Source organism: Mustela erminea, chromosome 1 (genome assembly GCF_009829155.1).
Source record: "Mustela erminea isolate mMusErm1 chromosome 1, mMusErm1.Pri, whole genome shotgun sequence".
NCBI lineage: Eukaryota > Metazoa > Chordata > Mammalia > Carnivora > Mustelidae > Mustela > Mustela erminea.
This window is the reverse complement of record NC_045614.1, coordinates 174,862,769-174,888,572: the sequence shown is the minus strand read 5'-3', so window position 1 is coordinate 174,888,572 and position 25,804 is coordinate 174,862,769. Positions and strand designations below refer to the sequence as shown.

The 25,804-nt window shown below is 37.7% G+C and overlaps 1 protein-coding gene across 4 annotated transcripts in view; it reads left to right on the top strand.

Annotated features, from left to right (window-relative positions):
* The window catches only part of EPHA6 (EPH receptor A6), an 881,405-nt gene that overhangs the window by 825,816 nt on the left and 29,785 nt on the right, over positions 1 to 25,804 (top strand). For all 4 annotated transcript variants that reach the window (XM_032351621.1, XM_032351616.1, XM_032351619.1 and 1 more), the window contains one exon: positions 24,594 to 24,743. In XM_032351621.1, coding sequence (XP_032207512.1) covers positions 24,594 to 24,743 — 150 coding nt within the window. The remainder of the gene's footprint in view (positions 1 to 24,593; positions 24,744 to 25,804) is intronic.

Genomic DNA, 25,804 nt, shown 5'->3' with positions numbered 1-25,804 from the left:
ATATTTAGTTGTCCCACAGCATTTACTGAAAAACTATTTTCCCCCACTGAATTGTCTTTACCCTTTGTTAAAAATCAACTAACCATAAATATTTAATCATGATAATTTATTTTTAGTCTCTTGATTCTATTCCACTGACCTGTGTGCCTTATTTTTATGATAGTACCATACTCTCTTGATTATTATAGCTTTATATTAAGTTTTAAAATCTGGTATTGTCAGTCCACCAACTTTGTACTTTTTCAAGGTTGTATTGGCTATTGTGGGTCCCTTGAAACTTGATTTGATTTTTAGAGTCAAAACAGAAGCTCTTTAGCTGATTTAATTTTTTTGTTGATTTGGTTTTTGTCTGAATTACACATAAGAAGCCTGGTAAATTATCTCATAAAATAAATAATATGGGTGTGATTAAGGGAAGATTTGCTGACTTTTATACATATACATATACATATATTCACATACCAAAATATCTCCAAGCTTTAGATATTCTCATAAGATTCTTGTTTATGGAAAAGCAGATATTTGAATTTCATACTCTAATAACCCTAACACCCAGTTCACAGAGCATCTTATTTATCTTCTTGCACTAAAATATCCACTGAAGCAATAGTTGTAAATTAACATTGATGTGAACATGATTAGGTTTGGAAGGGCACAAAACACATGACATCTTGAGCAAAAAAAAAAAAGAGAGAGAGAGAAAATTGACTCCTAGCCCTTTCTGATGTACTCGCTTTGAAATTTTAACTATGCAAACTTGTTTTATAAACAAGAAAAAAAGAAAGGTGACCATTTCCTTAAAACCAGAGAAGAGCAGCCTTAGAAATGATTCATAGAACTGAGTAAATGATTGTTGGTTTCATGCTTTGCCCAACAATCATGATCTTTGCTTGGATCTGAGTTTATTTTGGTGGCAAAGGTCTTATAGAGAGACTTCCACACTGGGCATGGCCCTAAGAATTTAATAAACATGGGGTGCCTGGGTGGCTCAGTGGGTTAAAGCTTCTGCCTTTGACTCAGGTCATGATCCCAGGGTCCTGGGATTGAGCCCTGCCGTCAGGCTCTCTGCTCAGCAGGGAGCCTGCTTCCCTTCCTCTCTCTCTCTCTGTCTGCCTCTCTGCCTACTTGTGATCTCTGTCAAAGAAATAAATAAAATCTTAAAAAAAAAAAGAATTTAATAAACTCACTTCTTCATTCCCAAAGTTAGAGAATTGATACTATAAAACATTGACTTCTCTGTCAGCAAATTTTTCCCTGCACGGGAATTTCTTTTTTATTTAGATTGTGTCCTACTGCCAAATTTGTTAAAATAAATTATTTTCATCTGTTTCTTTTCCTCTTGTTCTTAATAGTTATGCAAAAGTTTTCTGGCCAAATACAATTAACTCCCTTATTCCTTATGTAGGTCTTATTCAATGATAAATGATTAAGGAGTACTTCTGGCGTATGTAGTAAACCTTTTGCAAATGATCAATATTTGATCAGAATTTCTTTTTTTTTTTTTTAAAGATTTTATTTATTTATTTGACAGAGAGAAATCACAAGTAGTCGGAGAGGCAGGCAGAGAGAGAGAGAGAGGAAAGCAGGCTCCCCGCTGAGCAGAGAGCCCGATGCGGGACTCGATCCCAGGACCCTGAGATCATGACCCGAGCCAAAGGCAGCGGCTTAACCCACTGAGCCACCCAGGCGCCCCCAGAATTTCTTAATAGATACTTGGAGGACATTTCAAAGACAAGGTTTTGGTGCTGTTTTGTGTTGTGTTTTTTTGTTTGTTTGTTTGTTTTGTTTTGTTTTTTCTGACTCAAGCCTTTTTATGGTAGAGTTGCCAGAAATGCCATAAATCTCAAAAAGGTCATTCTTGTCCTAAACCGATTGACCCTTCAGTGCTGAATCCTCAGTTAGTTCAGGCGTTCTACTGGATCTCACTGTCATTTTCTGAATAATTTATATGATTTACAATGCCTTGTAAAAAGTACTGAAACATCTCTGTGTGTGACTTGTTTGCTTTTGATTTACAGTGACATCCTTTCATACTAGTCCAAAGTTGCTGAAAAACTTTTCTGAAACATTATGCTTTTCCATTCATACCCAGATGACTGTAGCTCAGTTATCAGTGACCTCAATTTTCTGCCCTGTTGTTTTTCAAATTAAAAAATACATGCAGGCAGTCTCTTCATAAAATCACACATGAAAGTGCTTTTACCCAATAGATCATTATCCTGTGTGCACTCTGCCATTACCAGTGGTTACCTGACCTTTAGAAATAAGGAAATCATTATGAGCATCTATTGAGATATTAAAAGCTATAATATTACTAATGTTCCTTAGGGTCAGCTGGAATGTTTACATTGCTGCTATGTGAATGACTAAGAGAATGACAGGTATGGTTGGTAGGTGGCCCTTGTCAAGGCTCTATGATGGCCAGGTAATAGCAAAGAAGGTAAATGAGGGAAATACGGTCTGGTTCAGTGAGATAGGCATTTGTAAAGAAGATTGAGCACATGCGAAGTGCTCTTCCCAACACAGAACATAAGGAGATACAGAGGACCTGCCATGTGGGTGCCTCATCATTTAAATCAGGCATCTTGGGAAGATGCTAAACAGCATCAGCTATACAATGAGGGGCACATAAATTGTTGGCAGGGAGATTCAGAAGTCGGGATCAGCAGCACCAGTGTATGTTTAAATAAAGCCATTTTTCTCAAATACATAAAACAGGATCACGCCTTTTCTTCTGAGGAACAATTGTTTCTACTATTTAGCAAATATAACTAGGATGATTTCACAGACATAATTATCAGCAAAAGATTGCATCAAGGACAAATGAGCCTTGTGTTTTTCACTGTTTAACAGGGATTTTGTATAGAAGAAAAATGATGTTGATAAGATTTAAGATCGTGTATGCTGATTTGAGACCATTGTTTTCTGGAATCTGTGTTTCAGAGCAAGTGTTCAGATAAACTGAAAAGGCAAAATAAGTTAATATTTGCAAAATGTCTATCAGAGTGTTCAGTAAGCACTCAGTAAGTGTTAGCTATTCTCACTCATCATCATCATCATCGTCATTCTTTTCTTCTGGTGGATGGTTATAGTTGTGCTTGGTCACGTGGACATTGTTTTGAAGAAGGTCTTCATCAGAAGTAAAAGAAATAAAGAACTTTGTGCTCAGCCATTAGCCCCACACTTGTACCCTAACTTAGCTATTTAAATGCAAATGGTCCACAATTAACTTTGATCATCTTATATCAAGCACTGAAACAATTATCAAAAAACCTAGTTTCTAGTCTTACTCTACCATTCACTTTCGTGTGACCTAGAGTAACTCTTATTCTCTCTAGGTCACAGAATAGATGCTATCTATGAATCCCTTTCATATCTAATATTCTGTGGGGTAGCTCAAGGGGCACAATTGCAGAAAAAGTATTATAATATATTGCATTCACTTTTAATCTGTCCTTGGAAGTCACTTCACTTCTGCCCCAAGCAAGCTCCACATCTTGTTTAAGAGTGTCATTTCCCTGAGTAGTACTGCAGGCAGCAGAAACTTCCATTGCACAGTGTCACAGTGCTATGGATATTAAATATTTACTAGGGATAAAAAAAACCTGCTATAACCTACTTAGAACCAAAAATTGAACTTTTAGAAACTGTTTTATAACAGAGGGACAGATACCCGTTATCTCCAAACTATCTTTTACCATTTGTAGTGCCTTTGACCTTCATGTGGATTCTATAGCAAATGAAGTCAAACTTTTTTCAACTGTTTATCCCTGGGCAGTACCATCTGATATGAATAGTATTCCATCAAAATGTGTTTTTTTCCTGAGGAAGTCTCGCTGCAATACATCATCAGAGTGACAGCCAGTGTATTATACATTACAATAAAACATCCCCAGAGCAAAGGTACATGTGATGATGAATTATGCTAATATGTTATTGTCATTATGTTATCAGCACTCGGAGAGTGATTCAGTGAGATACATCATCAGTGAGAGATTATCTGATTCCATATTACTCAAAAATGACACCATCATTGAAAGCCACAAGGAGATTCTGTTGATTAATAGGGTTGGTGATATTCTAGTGCCAGAACTCATGTAGAGTGGTATATTAAAATGTCTTTTGAAACAGAAAACAAGCTAAAGAAAGATGAGTCCATGAGGTGAGGTTATAAAAGCACTGTCAATTTAAATACTATTACTTTAGACAGAGTGGAGAGTTAAGTATAAACCAGAAGTCATCCTCTGTCCTTTATTCAAACATGTGACAAAGATTTAGTTCTACTTAATTACGTTGAGAAAATGGAGAATGTTTTATAAGAAGCTGTCTGTTGTAAGACCATAGTTATCCCAGCTTTCTACAGTCTACAAGTGACCCTTCACAGTGATATATGTATGCATTATGTTCCAGACACTGAACCAACCAAACATATCATGAAACTCTTGCTGAGTGGCTGTTTATTCAGGACATAAGTGGATCGCTTTTGTTACAGCATCTTCTTGTCAACAGAACCTTGCAACCTTAAACGCTCCAAACATACTTGCTTAGTTCAACAGATGAATTTCTTACAGCTTTCAATATTCAAAACTACCAAACAACATCTGACACCAAATTATTAGATTAAAAGAGCCAGACACTGTGGGTTGCAAATTGAAAAAAAAAAAATCAAAACCAAAAACAAAAAACAAAACATTTCATTTTTCCTGGCCTTGCTCGTTCTATTGCAATGGCGAAAGCTAGTACTTTTTTCCTCACAGCTTTCATGCTGAGGTCACCAACCCATTCACGGTCAGAGCAGGAATGGGGATAAGAAAAGGTGAGCAGCAGGGTAGATCTCACTTAATTGGAATGTTCTTGATCTCATATTAATGATCTGAGCTTGCTGGGTAATTGAAACTGACTTTTTTTCTCATGGAATACTTTGACAGGTTCTTTGGAGACCTCCTCTCGATGACTATATGTCTCTTTCCTGAAGATTTCCTAATCGTCTGTGCCTTTTAGAGCTTATGGTCATTTTATTAGTCTCTCTTTTCCAGCTATTCACCTGTCCAATGTCATCTTACATTTTTGGACAAAGTTCCTTAAAAAAAAAAAAGACCAAACTGACCCCATTTTAGAAGATCCCATATCTGATCCACAGGAAATATACTCCTCTGCTTGTTGTCAGTGAAAGCACAGCGGGATACTAATGGAATAACAATTACAATAACTGACTTTTGCTGAGTGCATACTATGGTCAGGCATTGCTGCATATATTAACTTACTAAACTTTCCCAAAGAGGAAATGGTGGTATTTTTATCCTTGGTTTGCAGTTGAAGAAACTGAAACATAGGGACACTGATTTACCCAATGTTGCAAGACCCAGAGATGAGAGCCAAGACTCAAGATTTGGTGGTCACAGCTTTACTGTGCATGCTTTTAACTATGATGTTAAATTACAGATTTAATATTAACACCAAATACTAAACTTGGCTTTAAAACTGCATACCAGTGTCCTTTCATTAGAATAGGCACCAACCAACCAGGGTCTCATCTTTAATCTTTTCCAGGCATGGACTCAAAGCAAGTGCCTTGAGTTATCCCGAACTCCAATAGTAAATAAAAATTCTCTCAGTGTTAATATCAAGATCCCTTACTAGATTTGACAAGAGCGTTGGCACAACATACCAACTACATTCTCCAAAAATAATTATTTCCATACCAGCCTCGTCTACCTCAGTGATCTGGGTACTGAGCAACAAGTCATAAAACCATTGTTTTTGGTTTTTTGCTCCTACTTTCCTCTTCAAACCTGTAATAATGTAGGAGAGATCTGTAACGTAGAATACTTACTATGTACATTTTTTTCTCCTTGGCCTTTCTGGGCCTCGGCTAAAACAGAAACAGAAAGAGACAGAAATTATAACATTCTTTCATGAAAATAAAGGCCATTTTCTGTCACCTAAAAGATAAGGATACAAGAGAGTATGGCTTCTAGGAACGAGTGGGTCTGTCTCCCGTGTCAGTAGTAAAAACCTGAAAAGATGAATGCGTTCCAGACCTCAAGAAATGTTTCAGGGTCATGAAAGGGATTTTTACTTTAGCTGATTTATTTGTGCAATTTCAATAGGGTGGCCTGTTCTAGAGTGCTTCCAGGGATCCGCTGGTTATGCCTATGATGAAGCTGGTATCAACCTGTCAGTATGCAATTTGGTTTGGAGGTGTGTTATCAATTTCCAAGGTATCTAATATCCTCACCGGAGCTGAGGGGCTGAGGGGTGTGGGGCACTCTCACCCTAGGGATCATTGTGTCGGTCTCTCCCACACATGAGGGTGCTGCCAGCCCTCATCTCTAGACGGCTTCCCTTCAACACTTCCCAAGAACACTCCCAGAACGGGTGCTATGACTCTTCTCTCCTCCTAGATACTGTGCCTGGCCTTAGTTTTATTGGCATGCTAATTGAAGTAAATTATTAATGCATATTTAAGATAAAAACAAAGCATTAAAGATAGGGTATGTTTGTTTGATTCATCTATCTACTAAGAAAGAGTTATTGTCTTAAGGAGAAACCAGCAATGACAGCAACAGAAATTAGTGACAAGCAAGCCGTTTCACAGCCTAATTCTTGGCATCAGGGTTTTTTATAAAACTGTGTTTTGCCACCTAAAAACTCTTCTTCCTTAGGGAAGAAGTTGAAAGAGGAAAATCTGGTGCCTAAAAATGTGAAACAGTAAATTGCAAGATAATAACACAATATGATTAATAGGTAAAGCTCTTTACATTTATAGAATATTATATCCATAAGACTTTACTGAATTTTGACAAGAGTAGAACAGTATCACATAGCACTGGTCTGAAGGCAGAGACGTGTGTCCAAGTCTCAGATTGGACGCTTTCGTGGGCCATGTCACCCTGGACAAATTCCACTCCTTGGCTGACCTCCCTTTTCTTTGTCTGAAGATAGTGGCAACTGTTTTTATTAGCAGTTAGTAAGCTGAGCCTAGGATCTGTGCCTTATTCATCTTTGTGGCCACAGGTCCTAGTCCAGTGGCTGGCAATCAATGCTTCACAATAAGTAAATAAGTCTGCAATGGATTATCATCTTCTGTTTACAGGTGCGCAGAGTGAGCCTCAGAAAATTTCCATGGCCTCGTTTTACATGGCCAGTAAGGAAAATCCCATGGTAGGTTGGAAAAGAGGATCACATTCTGGGAATTCTGCCGTATGTGGAGTCCAAAACAGAAGCATTAGTCACTATGGGAGAGAACATCCACATGTGTATTAAAAAGTTGATTTCAGGGACGTATATACTTCCAGGCATTCCACTGGGGGACAAGTTCATCCCCTCCTCCCAGCAGATTCTTACAATCAGGAACAAATGCTGCGATGCCATCCCTCTTGGTGTAGATAAATGTATAACAGGGATACCACATTGTTTCCCATTTTGAAACGACAGAAATTTTTCTCATGAATATATCCTACAACGTTTAGCACAGAGACTAAACATAAAAAGAAATAACACTAACAATTACTCTCAGATGAGCTAAGCACTGTTGCAAGTATTTCAAATGCCTTCTCTTCTTTAATCCACAAACCAGCCCGGTGCGATACTAAGATTATCTTCTCCCTACAGGTGAGAAAATTGAGGTAGGGGAGGAGAGAAAATTTGCCAAAAGGCACAGAGCTCCTGAGGAGCAGAGGCAGGATTTGGATTTAAGCAGGATGACCGAAGGCCCTGTGCTTTTAACCTCTATACTTCACTGCCCCAGATGGTAAACAGAGAAATACAGGACACACAGAAAAGATCTCATATGCAATTTCCAAGTCCAACACAGAAGTTAAAACTTAACTCAGCAAGAACACAAGGCCTAGAAGAAAAAAATAAACAACTGTGCTTCACAGAAATACCAAAAAAAATGTCTAGAAAACATATGGAAATTAATTCCTTTTTGCCTCTATTTCTCTTATGCAACAATTTTCTATAACACGTGTTCAGATAAACATTTAACTAAATATATTTTGTCTAAACTTGCATATGACTTGAATAAATACCCTGAATTTTCAAGGGTGACAGAAATACTGATTCTGTGGCAACTGTCTTAGCCCAGAAAACAGGGTCTCAGAAAAGAAGTTAGAATGATGAAGCATTATTTGGGAGGCACAAAAGCAGGGCGCCTAGACAGAGGGGAAACGGAAATGAGGCTGGGAAAAATGTAAAGCAATACCACCGGCTGTTATTGTACTTGCTACTTCCACAAAACACAGCAGTTGAGAGATGGGTCCCCTAACCATGTAGAACTTCTCCAAATGGGTCATGTGGAGAAACTGTGCTTTGAAATCATTCATGGGAAGAAAGAAAAAAAAGGGATTTCTCTATGCAACTCATTCCCATCTCCTGTTTCCCAATGGCCAGTATCTGCTGAATTGTGAGTGAATTCCCCCTTGCTTCCAAGTGGGGTGGCGGGGCACCTTCATGGCCTCATGATATGCCAAGTTTCACATTCATCAGCATGGTATATCCAGTCCAGAAGTGAGGGAAGTCACAAATTCTAAGCTGATAGCTAATGGACCTGAATGAGTGGAGGTAAACTTGGCATTCCCAAGGCAAGGGCCCAGTCAGCCCTCAGGGATGGCAGCATGGTCCAAGAGGCAGAGGACACTAATAGAAACTGACATGTTCCTTAACATTTGCGTGACTTTTAGGAAATCAACTTTAGCTTAGACAAACCGAATCGAAAGTCAAGGCCACTAAGAAAGAGCCATTTCCTTTTTTAAGGTATGGCAACACCTAGGGTGTAGGCTATCAGGGAAAAAGAAGTACATACATACACACATATAATACACATATATACATACATATGTATATTGAACATATATATAATTTCCTTGATATCACAAAATGGTCAATACTGTGTATTATAATCCAACCACAACCACTGGATTTTTAGAAATATAATTCTGAAAAGATGTGGGTATTCAGAGCCAGCATTCTATCAGTGGTAGACCAGGACAAGCCTAATAAAGCAAGAAGAAGAGCAGAATATTAGGAAACCTTACACAGGCTACATCACATGCCAAAGACCAGGAAGCAGGTGGGTGGTATCAGAGGGTAAAGAAGGGTTTCCCTGCTGGTAGGCGAAACATGGTATCTGGAGCATCTGGCAGCGGATACTGAGTGGCAGTCCAAGAAGACAAACAATCTGTGCTAGGCATAGCTTATAAATTTTAGAATCGAAAACCAGCATCACTTTATTCTGCTGAGACCTATAAACTAGATGCGGGAAGACAAATATCTACGTATGCAAAATAGACAGGGATTGAGCTCAAATAACCAAGCAGGAGCTAATGGACAAGGATACCCACAAAGCTCATTCAATTTTGAGTCTTACAGCATTAGGGGCTTCCCATCTAGGGGTAACAGCAGCCCCTGGGCCTAAGAAAGAGCTTAGTACACCAGAGATGACTGGGTATTCCTTCTTAGGGAGATGAGAGGACTGTGGAGGGTAGGGAGTCAGATTAAATGCCCAGGCCAGTTTCCTGAATTAGAGTACACTAACAGTTAACCAGATTCTTTCAGCAAACATTTACTAAGCACTTACATCTGATATTTAATACATATTTCAGACTAGCAACATATACAAACATTCTGCAATTTGTTGATTTCAATAGTCTGCTTTAATGTATCTCTACCTGAACATGTTTCTCATGATCATGGAATTTATCTGTACATGTACATATATGTATACATATGTGTAATGTTCATTATCATTTAATATTACTATTTGAATTTATCCAATAATGGTTACCTACTTTCTAGACTGTTGTGCAGTATAATTCATACTTATCTGGCTTTCGGATTCACCTGTATTCCTCCCTTCCTCCTTTCCATCCCCCATCCAGCTAAGGCAATCAATTCCTTAAACCACTGGTGATAGAAATAATGTACAGAGGTACCTAGCTATTTCCCCAAATTTATAAATTGGGTGCCAAGTTGAAAATACTGTCAGGTATCTGCATTTCTAATTTAGTGCTCTCAAAGGTAGCCCTCTGACAACTGGCAAAAGTATCCTGCTCTGACAGCCTGACCCTGACACTCCAATTAAATATAAAAACAGATCTGAATCTTTTTCACCCAGTTGTACTGTCAAGGCTAGTATAACTTGACTGTCACATAGAGCTCTTTAAATCAGGCTGCCAAGAAAATATGATTGTAGTACAGATTTTAGCATTCAGAAATATTCACTCCCCTTTCACTTACACAGATTTTTAAGGGTCAAAGCTATGCATTTTTATCAGATATTTTATTATCTTTCAACCTTTGTGAAGATCAATGCATTAGAATAGAGGAAGAACTTTTTCTCCTTTACTGCTGAAGTGATTTGGTACAAGGGAAATACTAATGAGGATTTTTTTATTAGTTACTAGAAGTTCCCATTGGACAACATGAAAAAGTTTTAGAAAGAAGATGGATGCAATGTTAAAATTCCGTAATACTTTTGGAAACTAAGCATCGGGTCAAAATAGATGAGCATTTAGGAAAGGGAAGTGTGGAGTTTTGAATTTTCTTAGAAATATGATGCTTCCAACTTGCAGCATGTTTCAGCAAAAATTTAAACCATAAGAATCCTGATTTATAAGTGCAAGGAAAGAGAGAAACTTTTGGAAGTAGGCTTTTTGCATTTAATATAAATGCAATATAATTCTTATTATAGGCCTAATAATGATCAGGGATTTTTCAGCATTTTTCCAACCTAGGATGGATACCTCAAGTTAGTCACTATTTTCCTTATCACTTTCATCCCACTGGTGATACTTTTAGGAGGCAGCATGCAAGTCATTCTGGCTTCAACTCCATGGGAGTTGATTAAAATAATGTAAAATAATTACATTATATAAATATTATATAAATAATGTAAAATAATTACATTATTTTACAAGTTCCTTAGTGAACTTCCTCATTTAACAGAAGTGTCTAGGATTTTCTCTTCAAACAAACAAAAATCCTAAATACAGAAATCCAGGCTAAATACAGTTAGGCTATTGTCGCAAAGTTATCATCAACAACATGAGCACCTACCTTACTCAATGTGTCTCTTTTTCCTTAAATTAGGAAAGTTGATCTTTCCTTGATAAGAGCTACAAGAGAAGGAGGGTGTGATCATATTAGGGTTCATGAAAGTGGAAGATTGACAGCCCTGGCTGAAGTCAGGCATAAAGTAGTGAGCCCTGGGGAAGCATTGCTGACAGCCACGCTAATGCACTGCAACGCTGACACGAAACTTCCTCCAGATTCCAGAAAAAAGCCATTTGGGAAGAGCCTGTCAATAATGTAAAACTGGGCCCAGTGGTTCTGGTTGTGGACTGCTAGCCAATGTCTACCCACAACTAATTGGAGAGGACCAAACTCATGTTTCAAATGAAAACTAGGAGCAGAGCCATCCTCTAATGAAAGGCGCTTTCCTGCAAATTAGAATGTTATTTGTTAAGTAGTATTATGGGGTTTAAGATCTCAGGTATTTTTCTATAAGCAGATATTTTTTTTTTCTTCCTGAATTCTCTGAGCTCTGCTTTAAGTTCAGTTTTGTTTACCAGAAAGATACGAGTACAAGTTTAATGCTGTGAAAGACGTTTTACTTCGAGCAATAATATGACAAGCAGAACTGAACACGTAGTAACTTGCACATCACATAAAACTTTCCAGCCAACGCTGGCTTTAAAATCACCAGTGACCTAAAAAACTAAAAAACAAAATAAAATGTAAATACCACGCTCAAGGTATAGATGAAAAGCACCCTGTCCAAAACACAAGTAAATTAATTCTCCTCTTGTGTCCTTAAATATTGGAAGAAGCTATGGCAAGCAGAACGGTTGTTATTGTTGCCTTGAATTGCTTCAACAGGGTTGAATTCTCTGGAGTATAACATTGAGCCAATATGAAGTCCTTTTCCCTGAGCAAATCTGTTTTCAGAGGGGAGAAAAAAACAACTAAAAATTGATCCTATAGAATTTCATAAGTGACTACAGTGAAAAACAACCTTTCTGAATGAATGTTCTTTCTTCAACCCACTACACATAGATATGAGAAAGCAAGAAAGGGGGCGGGGGGAGTTGAACACTGTCCTTCTTCCCCTTCAGGTAAACTACTCAAGCTATAAATTTAATATGGAACAAATCACAAAATTATTGTGGATTAAATGAAGAAGATAAATTGTTTTTTAAATGTGGCATTATTAATTTTAAATATAAGAAATCTTTATAGTCTAATTAGTCCATCCTTAGAGGGTTTGTTCTAATACATAAATGTAAAGTATATGTAAATGATGCTTCTATAGTGGATGATAGTCTTTGAGAAGAGAATTTCCAAAATTAGTTTTTGAATATTCCTCCTTTAACTTTGTTTACATGATTGATTTGAACTTTCCATTTTAGATATGTTAAGCAGAGTAAAGGTTGTCCCATTCTTCTCTGGAATATGGCAAATATCTAATCAGAGGAATTGAAATAAATGCTTTTAATGTATAAAAATGTGGTACCATATGTGACTATTACAGAATTATTAAATAATATTACTAACTCCCTAGACGTGGCAAGATTTTGCTGCTTTTCTTCCCTCTATTTGCCCCCAACAGCAATCCACAATGCGGTCAAGATGATCTAAAACAATAGCAAAACCCCTGGTTTTATCACCCCATTGCTTGAAACCCTTCAGTGATTTTCCATTGCCATGAGAAAAGGTCCAAATTCTTTAAGTGTATTAGAAAGCCCTTCATGATCCCATGCCCTGCTTGCTTCTCTAGCCTCTGTCTCTCCCCACTCCCGTCTCCCATTCTAGTCAGTTACAACATCTGTCAATACTTCTAAATCTGTTGTGTTCTCTCTTTCATACCTGTTCTCTCTACCTAGATCAGTCTTCCCTACCCCCAACCCCATCTCCTCCTTTCTCACACCTCTTATTTGTTTCACTCCCATCTTCCATAAGGTCCAAGACTAGACATCATTTTCAGTTGGGAGCCTTCCCTGACTCTCCCCTACCTTGGCACCTATCAGATTTCACAGCATCATTTATTATGTGTCATTAACATCCATTAGATGATAAGTACTATCATGATCTTATGCTACATCACCAACGTTCCTACAGTTAATATTAATGGAGTATTTATAATGCTCAGACTCATTTCTAAGCACTGTGAAAACAGCAAAGAACCAAGCACACAAAATCCCTGCCTCAGGGAACTTGTCTTCTGCACATACAGTAAACACTTACTAGCAAGAACAGAGTAAAAGAAAACAGGACGGTAGAGAACAAAGGGAAGAGAACAGGTTGAGAAGAATGCACAGAGGATGTAAGAAAGGGCCAGGAGACATTTAAGGTAAAAATGGGACTCATAGAAATGCAGGTTGATCTCTTAAAAAGCCCCACTCCACAACTAGATAGGCCCTCTGTTATTTTTTTTTAATTTATTTTTTATTTATTTTCAGCATAACAATATTCATTGTTTTTGTACCACACCCAGTGTTCCATGCAATCCATGCCCTCTCTAATACCCACCACCTGGTTCCCCCAACCTCCCACCCCCCCACCACTTAAAACCCTTCAGATTGTTTTTCAGAGTCCATATACACTATGGAGTATTATGCCTCCATCAGAAAGGATGAATACCCAACCTTTGTAGTAACATGGACGGGACTGGAGGAGATTATGCTGAGTGAAATAAGTCAAGCAGAGAGAGTCAATTATCATATGGTTTCACTTATTTGTGGAGCATAACAAATAGCATGGTGGACATGGGGAGTTAGGAGAAGGGAGTTGGGGTAAATTGGAAGGGAAGGTGAACCATGAGAGACTATGGGCCCTCTGTTATTTAAAACTTTGCCATTGGCTTGTGATATTTGAAGATGATAGAGATCATGCCTTTTTTCATGCTACTTGCAGCCAAGTACCTCCAGATTCTGTCATTCAGCATTCCAGATATGTCCTCCAGAGCCATCTGCTGTCCACAATGAATTAGGCTTCAAAACCCAAGTGATATACTGAAGCCTGAGCAAAATAAGCTGGAAGCTTATTTTATAAGCATTGCTTCTCCAAAATGTATTCACTGGGAAAATCTGCTATAAAACAGTAGACCTTTCAATCTGCTTGGTATGATGCATGATTGCACCCACTTACTGCAGGTGATTCTGCAAGAAATAAAAGTAATTTAATTTTTTTATTAGACATTCAATATACAAGTCAAAATAGAGGTTGAGGATCCCTATCATCCCCTTATACTTACAAAATTAAAAGAATTTATTTGCACTTTTTACCACGTGATTCAGATCTTTGAGCCACAACAAAATTAGAGTGAAAACAAAACAAAAATCAATCAAATCAAAGTGTATATAATTTTGCATACAGAAATAGGGATGCATACGAAATCATAAAATCCTGTGTCTTTCAACTCTGTTCCTTCTGAAGAGATGCCCTGGCCTCTTTGTCTTACTAGTCAAACTCCTAGTTATTTTAAATTCTTCCTAAAACTTACCTCTGTTATCTCACCTTTCTGCTTCTTCCCATAGTCGTCCCAGCAGCTGATCCTCCTTTTTTTTTTCTGTCAAATGAATCTAGTACAGACTTCTGTTAGAGCCCTGACCCTTTGTGCTGCCATTATTTGTTTACATCGAAGTCTCTCCTACTGTAACATGATCTCACTGAGGACAAGGAGGATGTCTCTGTGACTCAAAAGCCTGGCATGTGAGATTTGTTAAAAAAATTTTTTTTGACCAAAAAAAGAATAAGAAAATGAATGAATGAGTAAAGGAAAGCCACCACTGACCTTCAGTCCTCTCTGGGTGAGGCCCTTTATAAACTGAAAATTCAGATTGGGAAATTGCCCTTTCATCTTTTCCTTACCATTAAGCAAGTTCATAATAATGACTAAGAAGGAGCTACAAAGTGAAATTTGAATTCCCCTTATACAGTATGGTTCTGAGACTGTGCTTTTCATGTCACATCATTTCCCTAATTCATCTCATCTGGTTGTCCCCTCAGCAAATAATCATTAAATTCTATCATAATCATAGCACCATGCTAAATACCATAAAGTAGATTATAAAGAAGAATAAAAGACCCTGCAAGATTGTTATAACCTTTCTGGGAAGACAGTACAATTTAAAAATCCAGATCATACATAGTACACAGAAAGTACCTGATGTTAAGTACCAAATGAGCGAGGCAGACAGTGAGTGTTACCGGAAGGCATAAGAGGAACAATCACTTTAGTGATGAACAAAATAGAAGCTAAGGAAAACACTAACAAGACAGCATTCCACGTTGGAACAATGGAATCATTCCATGTTGGAATAACAGAATGGATGAAGGTTTGACTGTGTAAATTTCATCAACTAAGATGCTAAGGACATAAGACAACTGCCCTCCATATTGTAATCAGTTCCATCACAAATTTAAAACTTACTCAAAATAATAGCATTTTAATAATTCTTTCAGCCAAAGTCTAGTTTCTAAATAGATTTATCTGTATAAACATTTTTTGGTATTTCCAGATCCAGGTACTTCCTTTTCTCAAGTTCCTACCCACCTTTGGATGTGAGCCCCTCAACCCCATCCTTTCCATGGAGTAATGCTTCCTCAGTCATTTAGAAGATTGTGCCCTCTCCTCTGTTAAGTGTCTGGTCCCAAATAGACTGCCTCTAAAGATGTCATTATGTCACCTTGTCTCCCCTCTTTGGTTTATGCTCAGAGCTAACCTCTTTGACAATGGGTAATTTGAGGTCATAGGGCTGCTCTGAACTGATGTATCACAACACTTGATGAGAAAGTGGCAAGAGAAGACCTCAGATCTGTTCAGTCAAAGTGTGGGCCTGTCACAAGAGTCAGATTTAATGGATAAACTGCTTGTGGGCATAAAGATGATGCAGGAAGCCACTGAGCACAGAACTAACCCTTTTTGTCTATGTTTCCTTAGACAGAAGTGGAGGTTGTCCCTTCTGTTTTAACTCACTAAGGTATTCACATATTAACAAATCATGGGATATTAAAACTTCACAGGAGCTACAAAATCACATAGTCCAACACCCTCAATCTTCAGAGACTCTGTAACTTGTCCAACACCACACAACAAATTAGTGGCGGGGGTGGGGGGGGGGTGGTTAGAAGAAACACATTTGGCTCCAAAGTCACTTTCTCTCCCTATATTGTACATTCTCCTTCTAAAGTAAACACCCCTGGGTTTATGAAAATCACCACTGTGTATGCCCTAGGGCCTTCTACACTTTCTTCATCCTTTTTGAATATTTGTTTTCAAACAAGATTGTAAGTAAAGCTAGTATAAAAATAGATATACCTCATTTTATGTAGTCCCTTTTTCTAAAATTTGGGATCTGAATTTTTTCCCAAATGCATAGTATCAGATTATGGAGGTAGATAGAAAGCATATGTTTTTTTTTTTTTTAATTTTACTTATTTTTTTGACAGAGAGGGACACCGCGAGAGAGGGAACACAAGTAGAGGGGAGTAGGAGAGGGAGAACAGGCTTCCTGGAGAGCAAGGAGGCCAGTGTGGAAGCTGGACCCAAGGACCCTGGGATCATGACCTGAGCCAAAGGCAGAGGCTTAATGACTAAGCCACCCAGGAGCCCCAGTGGCATGAGTATTAATCACTGCCTGTCTTAGTATTATTCTTATAGGGCAACTTGGTAAGAAAGCAAAGTATTGACTCTTTAGTGGTATACATCAATTTGAGGCCATTCAGATAAAAATTCTTTATAGATATTGGTGTTATATACATGAAGAACTGTACATTTTACATATTAATTAGCATTTAATGTATTAAGTATCTCAGTATTAATGGCCCAAATAATCTTTTACTCTCCTTTATGATTTATGTGGTACATTTTTTAGAACTAGTACTTCTGCGTTAATATCCATACGTCTTTGCCATAAGTAGTATAGACGAGAAGCTTAAGAAAATTTTGTTAAAATACACTGCAGAGGGAACAGAGCGGTAGCCAGTCTTCTGTATAGCTGGATTCAAAAGAAAAAATAAGAGAGACTGATAGGCGAAAAAAGATGAAGGGTAGAGTGCTACTGTCCAGGAAGGGAGGAATAGGATTTTTCACTCTATTAATATCCACTATCCCCTTCAGACCGGTACCATACAGTATATTCACAAAACCATAATGAATGATAGGTTGTCTTGAAAAAAACTACCTCTAGTGTCAGTGGTATTTAAGTCATCCACACTCAGACACAATGGCAATCCTCATGATAATGTATATGTTTAATTCTAGCACATTACAGTAACATTTTGTCCTACTTTATCTGCCTTATAGGATGGCATAGAAAATCTAATTTAACAGATGTCCCCCATAACAGTGTTATTCACTTAATGATGTAGCACCTATGTTCTCATCGAAAGAGAGTACTGAGAAATAGGTGGCAATGAATTATTTTCAGGAGCAATTTAGGAGGAAGCAGGTGAAAAGGATTCTAATTCTCCAGGCTTTGAATAGCACGATAAGCACTGTTTTATTACGGGAACAAAAAAAAATTAGCATTCACTGAGCTGTTTATGCATTTAGACAATGAATAAAAATGTAGTATAGTTCCAGGTAGATCATGTGAGGAGAGGAGAATGAGAAAGTCTTTCCTTCCATAGTTAGGGATGTTTTTAGAGAGTAGAAAACAAAACTGGCAACATAGCTATTCCTGTTTATTTGAAATCGTTTCTCATTTGGTCCTATTCTTTATGAAAAACGTGGTCTAAATAAATTTCAAAAGTAGTTCATTGTTCGTTTCATAATCAGAAAAGGAGGTTGCATTGAAGTTCGAGTTGGGGAGGTGACAGCACTACCTACAGTGGCCAGGAAGATATTTGAAATAGGGCAAGTGTGTCTGAAGAAGATTCAGTGAGATGGCGGAGTGGTGGGGCTCTGTTTAAAGGCATTTAGAGACTCTAGGGGGAAGAAAAAAAAACTTAGCCATGGAAAATCCAATTGTATGTCCATTTCAGCTCAAAGCTAAACAGTTGGTTAGCTCTGGATTCAGTAAAATCCAAGACCCTAAGACCTCAGTGAACACCCACACAAAGGTCGTTGGCACAGGGAGTGAAAGCCCCGAACAAGAAACAACTGTTAGGAAATCTTTGTCTTAGATAAAGCTATTAAAATGGCTGTTTCATATTTGTGGCCTAAAACAACGCTATTTACTATAAATTTTTAAAGCACTTATCTTCCTATAAAAAATTGGTTATTAAGAACGAATGACTTATATTTTTAAAATACTATGCAAGAAGGGTCTTCTGCTTACAGCACGAGTGTCTCAACCTGGTATCTAGAATCATATGTTCCTGATGCAGCATGGTGTGTGTGTGTGTTTTTCTGGGGGCACTCATGAGGAGAGAAGGTTTGTAATTTACCCCCTGTATCAAACCCCACAAAGAGAAGAGAAACACTCGGGAAAAGGCAAGAAATCCTTTGAGAATCATTATCAGGCAGATCCAGCTGTAGGCAGAAATCTGGCTGCCAACATTTAGCCATAGATAATGTTCTTTGATGACAGAATTATACCCATGAAAGAATGAGATGAATAAGATATGTCTTCAGTCTCAGAAGGGCGCTGGTGGTGCACTGGCAGGAAGCTAGGCATAGAACAGAACACACTGAACCAAAATAGATTTCCCCAAACTGGACAAGACAAGTCTAAATTATAAGAACTGAGTCAGAGCTTGTCTACCAACGATTGATTTGTTGCCTCTGGCTCCTAAAAGCTCTTGTGTGAGGAGACTACCTTGAGCCTGACACTCTAAGGGGTAGGCTAGTGACTCCAGGTTAGAAAACTGGTATGCTGATATGGGCTGGAGTCACCAAGCAGTTCCCAAAAAAAAAAAGAGATATGTTAAGTGCATAAATTAAAGAGACAAGTAACATTTCCAGAATGCCTACCATATGTTGGCAGCTAAGAGGGACTTCATGTATACTATCTCATTTAATCCACTTAATAAATGTTATCTAGAAATCTATAAGAAGATTTATCCTTTGTGACTACAGATGAATTTGTTCCATCCTAGTCCTCCATCTTTCTTCAAAGGACAGATATTATCCTCATATTTCAGAAAAGGATAAAACTTCACACAGTACCAAAGTTGTCCTAGATCAGTAAACTTTAAAGAAGGAGGGAAGTACACATCCCTCAGAGAGGGAATGAGGATGTATTTTTAAAAAGACTTACACTATATAATGTAGTTGTACATAATGATATTACGATTGGTTGATTTGGGGATACAAACTAGAAAGAGATGCTCAGAGATGGACTTACCTCTCAAGATGAGTAATTCTCAAGAGAAAGAATAACCCCCCTGTGAGGGTTGGGTTGTCTATATAACTAGCATGTGAGAGAGTGATTTGCTCTGACTTCCTAGGACACCATACTGAATTAAGGTGGAAATCCTCAGAATGCTAATTCCTCCACCATAGCTTCCCAAACCAGACCACCACTGCCACAGGTAATCCCCACTGACAAGAACTTTTCATGTAAAATGACCTTTCAGCAAACAAATTAATGTCTTTCATCTGACCTCAATGAGTGTCCGTATAATGAGTTTTCCAAATAACCAGTGGTTGCTCATCAAGTGTATTGTAACCCATTAAGAGTAAAAAGCAAAAAGGGGGAAAAGTCAATGTCCAGGTTTCGTGCCTTTCTAATAAGTATTTTCATACCCCTGCCTTCTTAAACTAAAAGTGATTAAGTTATTTTTTACCCTTCCTTACTACTCAGGATGATCCCTGTGACCATTAATGACTTGTCTGGGATGTGAAACATGAGTGTGCTTACCTCCACTACCGTCTGTCATCAGGCTATCTGTCTACATGGACTAGGAAAAAACTCAGATGGCCCATCTACTCAGTTTAATGGGAGCCAAGAAACTGCAGGCACATATTAAACCCACTAGAGTTTATTATTTTATGATCATCAAGAAATTAAAAATAGAACTTCCTTATGATCATCAATTCAAATCCTTTCATTTTCCAGATCTGAAATATAACTCAGAGTTAAGATTTGCCTGAAGTCACACAATAGATTGTAGAAGACTTTTATCTCATAAAGAAAAATATTTAGTTAAAATTGCCATTAAAAATTTATTAAATTAATCTTTAAGCATAGTATATATGTTTTCTGTAGTGTAATTCTTATATTCCTTGAAGTTTGGGTACCACAGAGGCAGATCAAGGAAAAAAGAAAAAGAAAAAGGCAGATTGCTGTCTATTCGAACCATTTGCCTTTAAGATAACCATCAAACCCAATGCGTGAGAAATGGAGAGAGATTTAAGTGTTCTTGTTTCTTAGTGGAAGGTTTCTATTTGGTTTCAGAATTAAGCCTTTGTAACCTTACTATATGTCAATTGATTGTCTCCTCCGCTGAAGATTAGAGGATCAGGTTCTAAACCTCAGATGTTAAATACAACCATAATACAAGATAGAGGGTGTACAGGTATAATACAAGGCTCCTAGTTGTTTCTTCGGCGCTTTTTCTGCTGTGACCCCATTTTAGACAGCAAGCTCTGCATAGGACTTAAAAAACAGGAAAAATCTTTTCAGTAGCCATCCAGATCCAGACCCAGTTTGCTTACTTCCTGTTTCTCCTTTGTTCCCTCAGTGATTAAGCTCTTGGCATAAGGGAAGTGCCAGGAACTGGAGAAAACTTTATGACATTCAGTCATTTTGATTAGCATCATTGGTAACTTTTTTTTCCCTTCATAAACATATGGTAAAGCAACATGTAATGTTCCAATGATTGTGATTTCAAATCTAAAGTACTATTTGTTCATTCCTGAAACCTGAAACAAACATCTGGTGGTTAATGCTTTGAGAAAAAAGTAATTTAGTGCATTACCTCTGTCTATGATTCAAGATCATGGGCAAAAATAAGTAGCTGAGATTAAGCCACATGTTTGTTGGTCCATTCAATTAAAAAAAAAAAAAAAAGGAAAAAAGCTAAGATTCTGTGTTTCCTCTAAAATAGGAAAGGGGATAGAGACCATGCCATAATTGCAAGGACCTCTTCCTTTCAGGCTTATCTTGCACTTAGATTACTCAGTCTATACCCTCCCACTAGAAAAAAAAAACAAGATTTGAAAGCTTCCTTATCTTTATTCCATACATGTTCAGAATTACTGAAGTCCATACATACTGTCAGGTTCATGTTACCATGCGTTTTTATAAATTAGAATTATATCCCTACCTTAGCACTTCTGTGATAATTTTTTCATCTTTAAGATTTATTCTAGGGGTGCCTGGGTGGCTTAGTGGGTTAAAGCCTCTACCTTCAGCTCAGGTCACGATCTCAGGGTCCTGGGATCGAGCCCCGCATCAGGCTCTCTGCTCAGTGGGGAGCCTGCTTCTCCCTCTCTCCCTGCCTGCCTCTCTGACTACTTGTGATTTCTGTCTGTCAAATAAATAAATAAAATCTTAAAAAAAAAAAAAGATTTATTCTAGCTTTCACTTCCCATTTCAAGATGGCTCTTGGCATAGAATTTGAAATAGAGATGTACTGTCCATTTTGCAGTGTTGCTCATCCTAGATAAAAATCTTTCTTTCTTTCTTTCTTTCTTTCTTTCTTTCTTTCTTTCTTTCTTTCTTTTTTCCTTTATAAGAGTGGTGTTATCAGTCTGCTAGGGCTACCATTAACAAAATATTGGAGGCTGGCTGGCTCAAGCAATAAAAATTTACTTTTCAGAGCTCTGGAGGCTCGATATCCAAAATCAAAATGTGGGCAGATTTGGCTTCTCCTGAAATTTCTCTCCTTAGCTTGCAGATGGCCATCCTCTTGCTGGGTCCTCACATGGACTTTTCCCTATGCCTGCACACCTCTGGTGTCTCTCTTCATCTTCTTAGAAGGACGGTAGCCATACTGGTGTAGGGCCCACCCTTATGACCTCATTTAACTTTGATTACCTCTTGAAAGACCCTACCACCAAATACAGTCACATTGAGGTTTAGGGCTTCAAAATATGAATTTTGAGGAAACACAATTCAGTCCATAACAGATAGAAATGCTATTAATCAAATATTCTGTAATATCTTCTCCTCCCGGGAAAAAAGGAAAGGGGAAAGGTTATTATTTACATGTGATATCAACCTACATGAAGTATAAATGTATATGTGAATCACTTATATGAGGTATCATTTATAAGTGAATGTACCTAAAATAACCCTTAACTGTATTTTTTTAGCCTGCCTTAATAGAACTCACAAAGATTTAGCAAAGGAACAGTCCCAGCAGATTAGCAATTCACACTTCTACGCATTGTTTGCTGGAGAGACAAAGAAAGATCCAGAGTCAGAAATGTCAAACAAGACCGCTGCTCTTACATCTGTTCTGAAGTCAACTACAAATTTGGTCTTTCTTCTCTGCAACTGAGGCTTCCATATTAGAACAAACCTGAGCCTGACTTAAGCGGCTTCAAAATGCAGAGCTACAGGACCAAGGTGCTTTAGCCACAAATAGGCCATAAAACAAAGGCTGCTAGAGGGCTGGTACACAAACACGAGTCAGAGTGTCCTTGTCTCCTCATGAAGTATAGACCACACAGGTTTGTTTTTTTTAGAACACTAACATTGTATTGGATCATTTACAATATTTCCATTTACAATATTTCCATTTCTGGATTATTTTTTCGTGTTCTGTGATTGGATTGCTTGGTTTAGTAAATAAAAATATAGGATGCCCAGTTTGAATTTGAATTTGAATTTCAGAGAAACAGTGCATTTTGATTTTTAGTGTAAATGTCTCGTGTAATATGTGGGACGTCCTTACACACAAAAATATATTCCTTTATGGGACATACTTCGACAACAACAACAAAAAAAGTATTTACTGAAGTTATTTACCTGAAATTCAGTCTAACTGTGGGTCCTGCATTTGACCTGGCAATTCTACTCTGGGTTTAGAAATGAATCCTCCTCTTGCAACTCCCTTCCCCTACCCATCACCCTCTTAAACTACTAGCACCGACTTTGTAAATTTAATTTCCCGGCCTTAATGTGGTACTGCCACGAAGCGTAAACACCCCAGACTTCAGGCTTCTAGTTTCCTTGCATTATATTACGATGATATATGATTATAAGATGCCCAGGGTTAAAACATTAAAGTTCGTTTGGCCCAGCTTTTCCTCCCCGATGAAGTATTTACAACTTTATATCAATACCCCATAATGCTATTATAATAACGTTAGTACACATGTATTTAATAATGTGGAGAGGAATCTCCTAATCTCTAAACTCTGTATTCGGTCACTCACCTGTAAAATCAGGGGATTGAATTTAAAGTATTATCCTCAAGGTTCCTTGCCTAAAGTCTTTAAGATGAGGATTCCATTAATGCACTCATTTGCCTGGTGAACCCAATTATTCCCATTTCGGATGCATCGCTTTTCTCTTCAAGTAAGTAATCTAATGCTTAGATTACTTTAAAAAAAAAAATTTTTTTTTTTCACTGCTTCACCTTTTAAAGGTGTCAGACCCAACTTCCTCAAGGGCCAGAGAATGCACCCTCTATCGCCTCCCACCCCCACTCACCCTGACACCGGACTTTGGGAGACGTGGGTAATGAGATGATGTGGAAGTGCGGCTATTGATGAGGCAATTCCATCCTGGAGCTTTCTGACAGTTAAAGATCTGCGCTGCCTACAAAAGCCTACAACGCGAAGCCAGAAAATGCTGTCCGGGCACAGCTCGTTGTTCTCTTCCGCCATCTAGTGGCGACAGCGGTGCTCTCTCCCCGCTCGACTTGCTGTTCAGAGCTACAAAAATTTCAAAGATTGTACATCAAATGGATGAATTGTTTTGTTCTTGTCATTACAGTAAAAAGGATTTATAGAGTGTTTTGAGATATAAAGTGTAATAAATGCTGATAAAAAAATAAGTATAACACAATAGCGGGCTTTAATACCTGACCAATATGGATTAAATTCATGCTATTTCATCTCTTTAATATGTTCAAATGTGAAAGGGAACACTGAAGAACTAGAATATAATCTGGCCTAAAGTGTTCCAAAGAAGAACTACCCTTCTCAGGCGCCCTTGTATAATGTTAAAGGATTTTTTAATTTAAAGTAAATATAATCATAGATAAAAAGGAAAGAGGGAAAGTCCTGATAAATATTGAACCGCAGAGAATGTCTCAGTTCTGCATTTAACCATTTATCTTCAATTAACTTAGAAGTTATTCTCATTATTATTTATACATGTAATACAATGTTTAATGAATGTTGAATGATATTTAGTTTTAATGTTCTATAATCCAGAACTTTCTTCAAATGGCACGATAGTGAGTTTAATTGTGTGAATCTAAAGTGAAAATAAATTTCCCCAATGAATGAAATAAAGTATTTCTGAAGTGTGACTTATTTCCCATTAAAGTTGCTAGCACTGAATAATTATTATAGGAAAAAATATTTCTGACATTTAACATTATTCTTACTCTCTTATTTTTATTTAAAATGCCAATGCTATCACACAGTATTTAGATCTTTCTAGCAAAAGTTATTTAATTGGACTGCCATTTCATTTTTTGATACACTTGTGAGCCAGCTGAGAAATTTCCAATTTGTTTTCCAGGGTGGGAAAATTCCCATAAGGTGGACGGCCCCAGAAGCTATTGCCTACAGAAAATTCTCCTCAGCAAGTGACGCGTGGAGCTATGGCATTGTCATGTGGGAGGTCATGTCCTATGGAGAGAGACCTTATTGGGAAATGTCTAACCAAGACGTAAGTGCCATCAATAGTTAAACTGCCATTTTGTGAGTATAAACACGTTAACACTGAGGAGTAAATATGTCTTTTGCCCTCACTCAGATTAGCCCTTCTCTTCCTGAGAGTTGTTCAGGGTCTGTGGCTGAGTTTAAGAAGCTAAGTAACCTTTCACTCTGAGCTGTACTGCATGTCACAGGGGCCAGCTGATGGGCTTTGTCGCGTGATCCCTGATCCACATCTTACATTCGAGACTCCTACACACGTTGCTTCTACATACATGACTGTGCTAATGCAACAGTCTTGATCTACAAGTAACAAAGATAATGTTTACCTTTCATTTCTTCCTGAGGGCAACGTAACCCGCCACTGTAAAAAGCAAATTAATTTAAACTAAATAATACTTAGAAGAAAAAGAGCAAGTACTTTCAGGCAATGTATTATCAGTATGAAACTTGATATGATCCTTTTGAGATATATGACCCTTTATGCAATTTCTTTTGTTCCTGTTTTACCTGTAAAAATTACCTTGGTGATTAATAATATTATACAACAAGAAAGTCAACACACATGTGATCTCTGTGACCTCCAAAGAGATAAAAACAGTAGTCAGGAAATATAAGTACCTGACAATGCCAATAAGTATACTGTTAGAACTGAAAATAGATTTTAATTTCACACTTTCTCATCTCAGAATTTGTGGACTTTGTCCACTCATTTACCTTCCTCAATGCTAATGGGAGCTCACCTCTAATGTGCTTCTGGATGTTCACAGATTAAAAAAAAAAAAAAAAAGGCAATTTAATCATAGAAAACCCCTATACATACTCAGACTAAATCTATTTTCACATCTCTTTTTGTTGCTGTTGTTGTTTCTGTTTTTCCCAGTCATTTGTTTGGGCATTCCATCCATACCTCCTACCTCATTCATTATTCCATCCCAAAGGACTTACTGAGTAACAAACACAGTTTTAATACCAGGAATGGAGAAGACTGGATTCGCTCACCATGGCGATTGTTTCTCCCTGCCAGACAGTGTGACTTTTGAAGCTGAGTGGGGACCTGTTGACTCTGGAGAA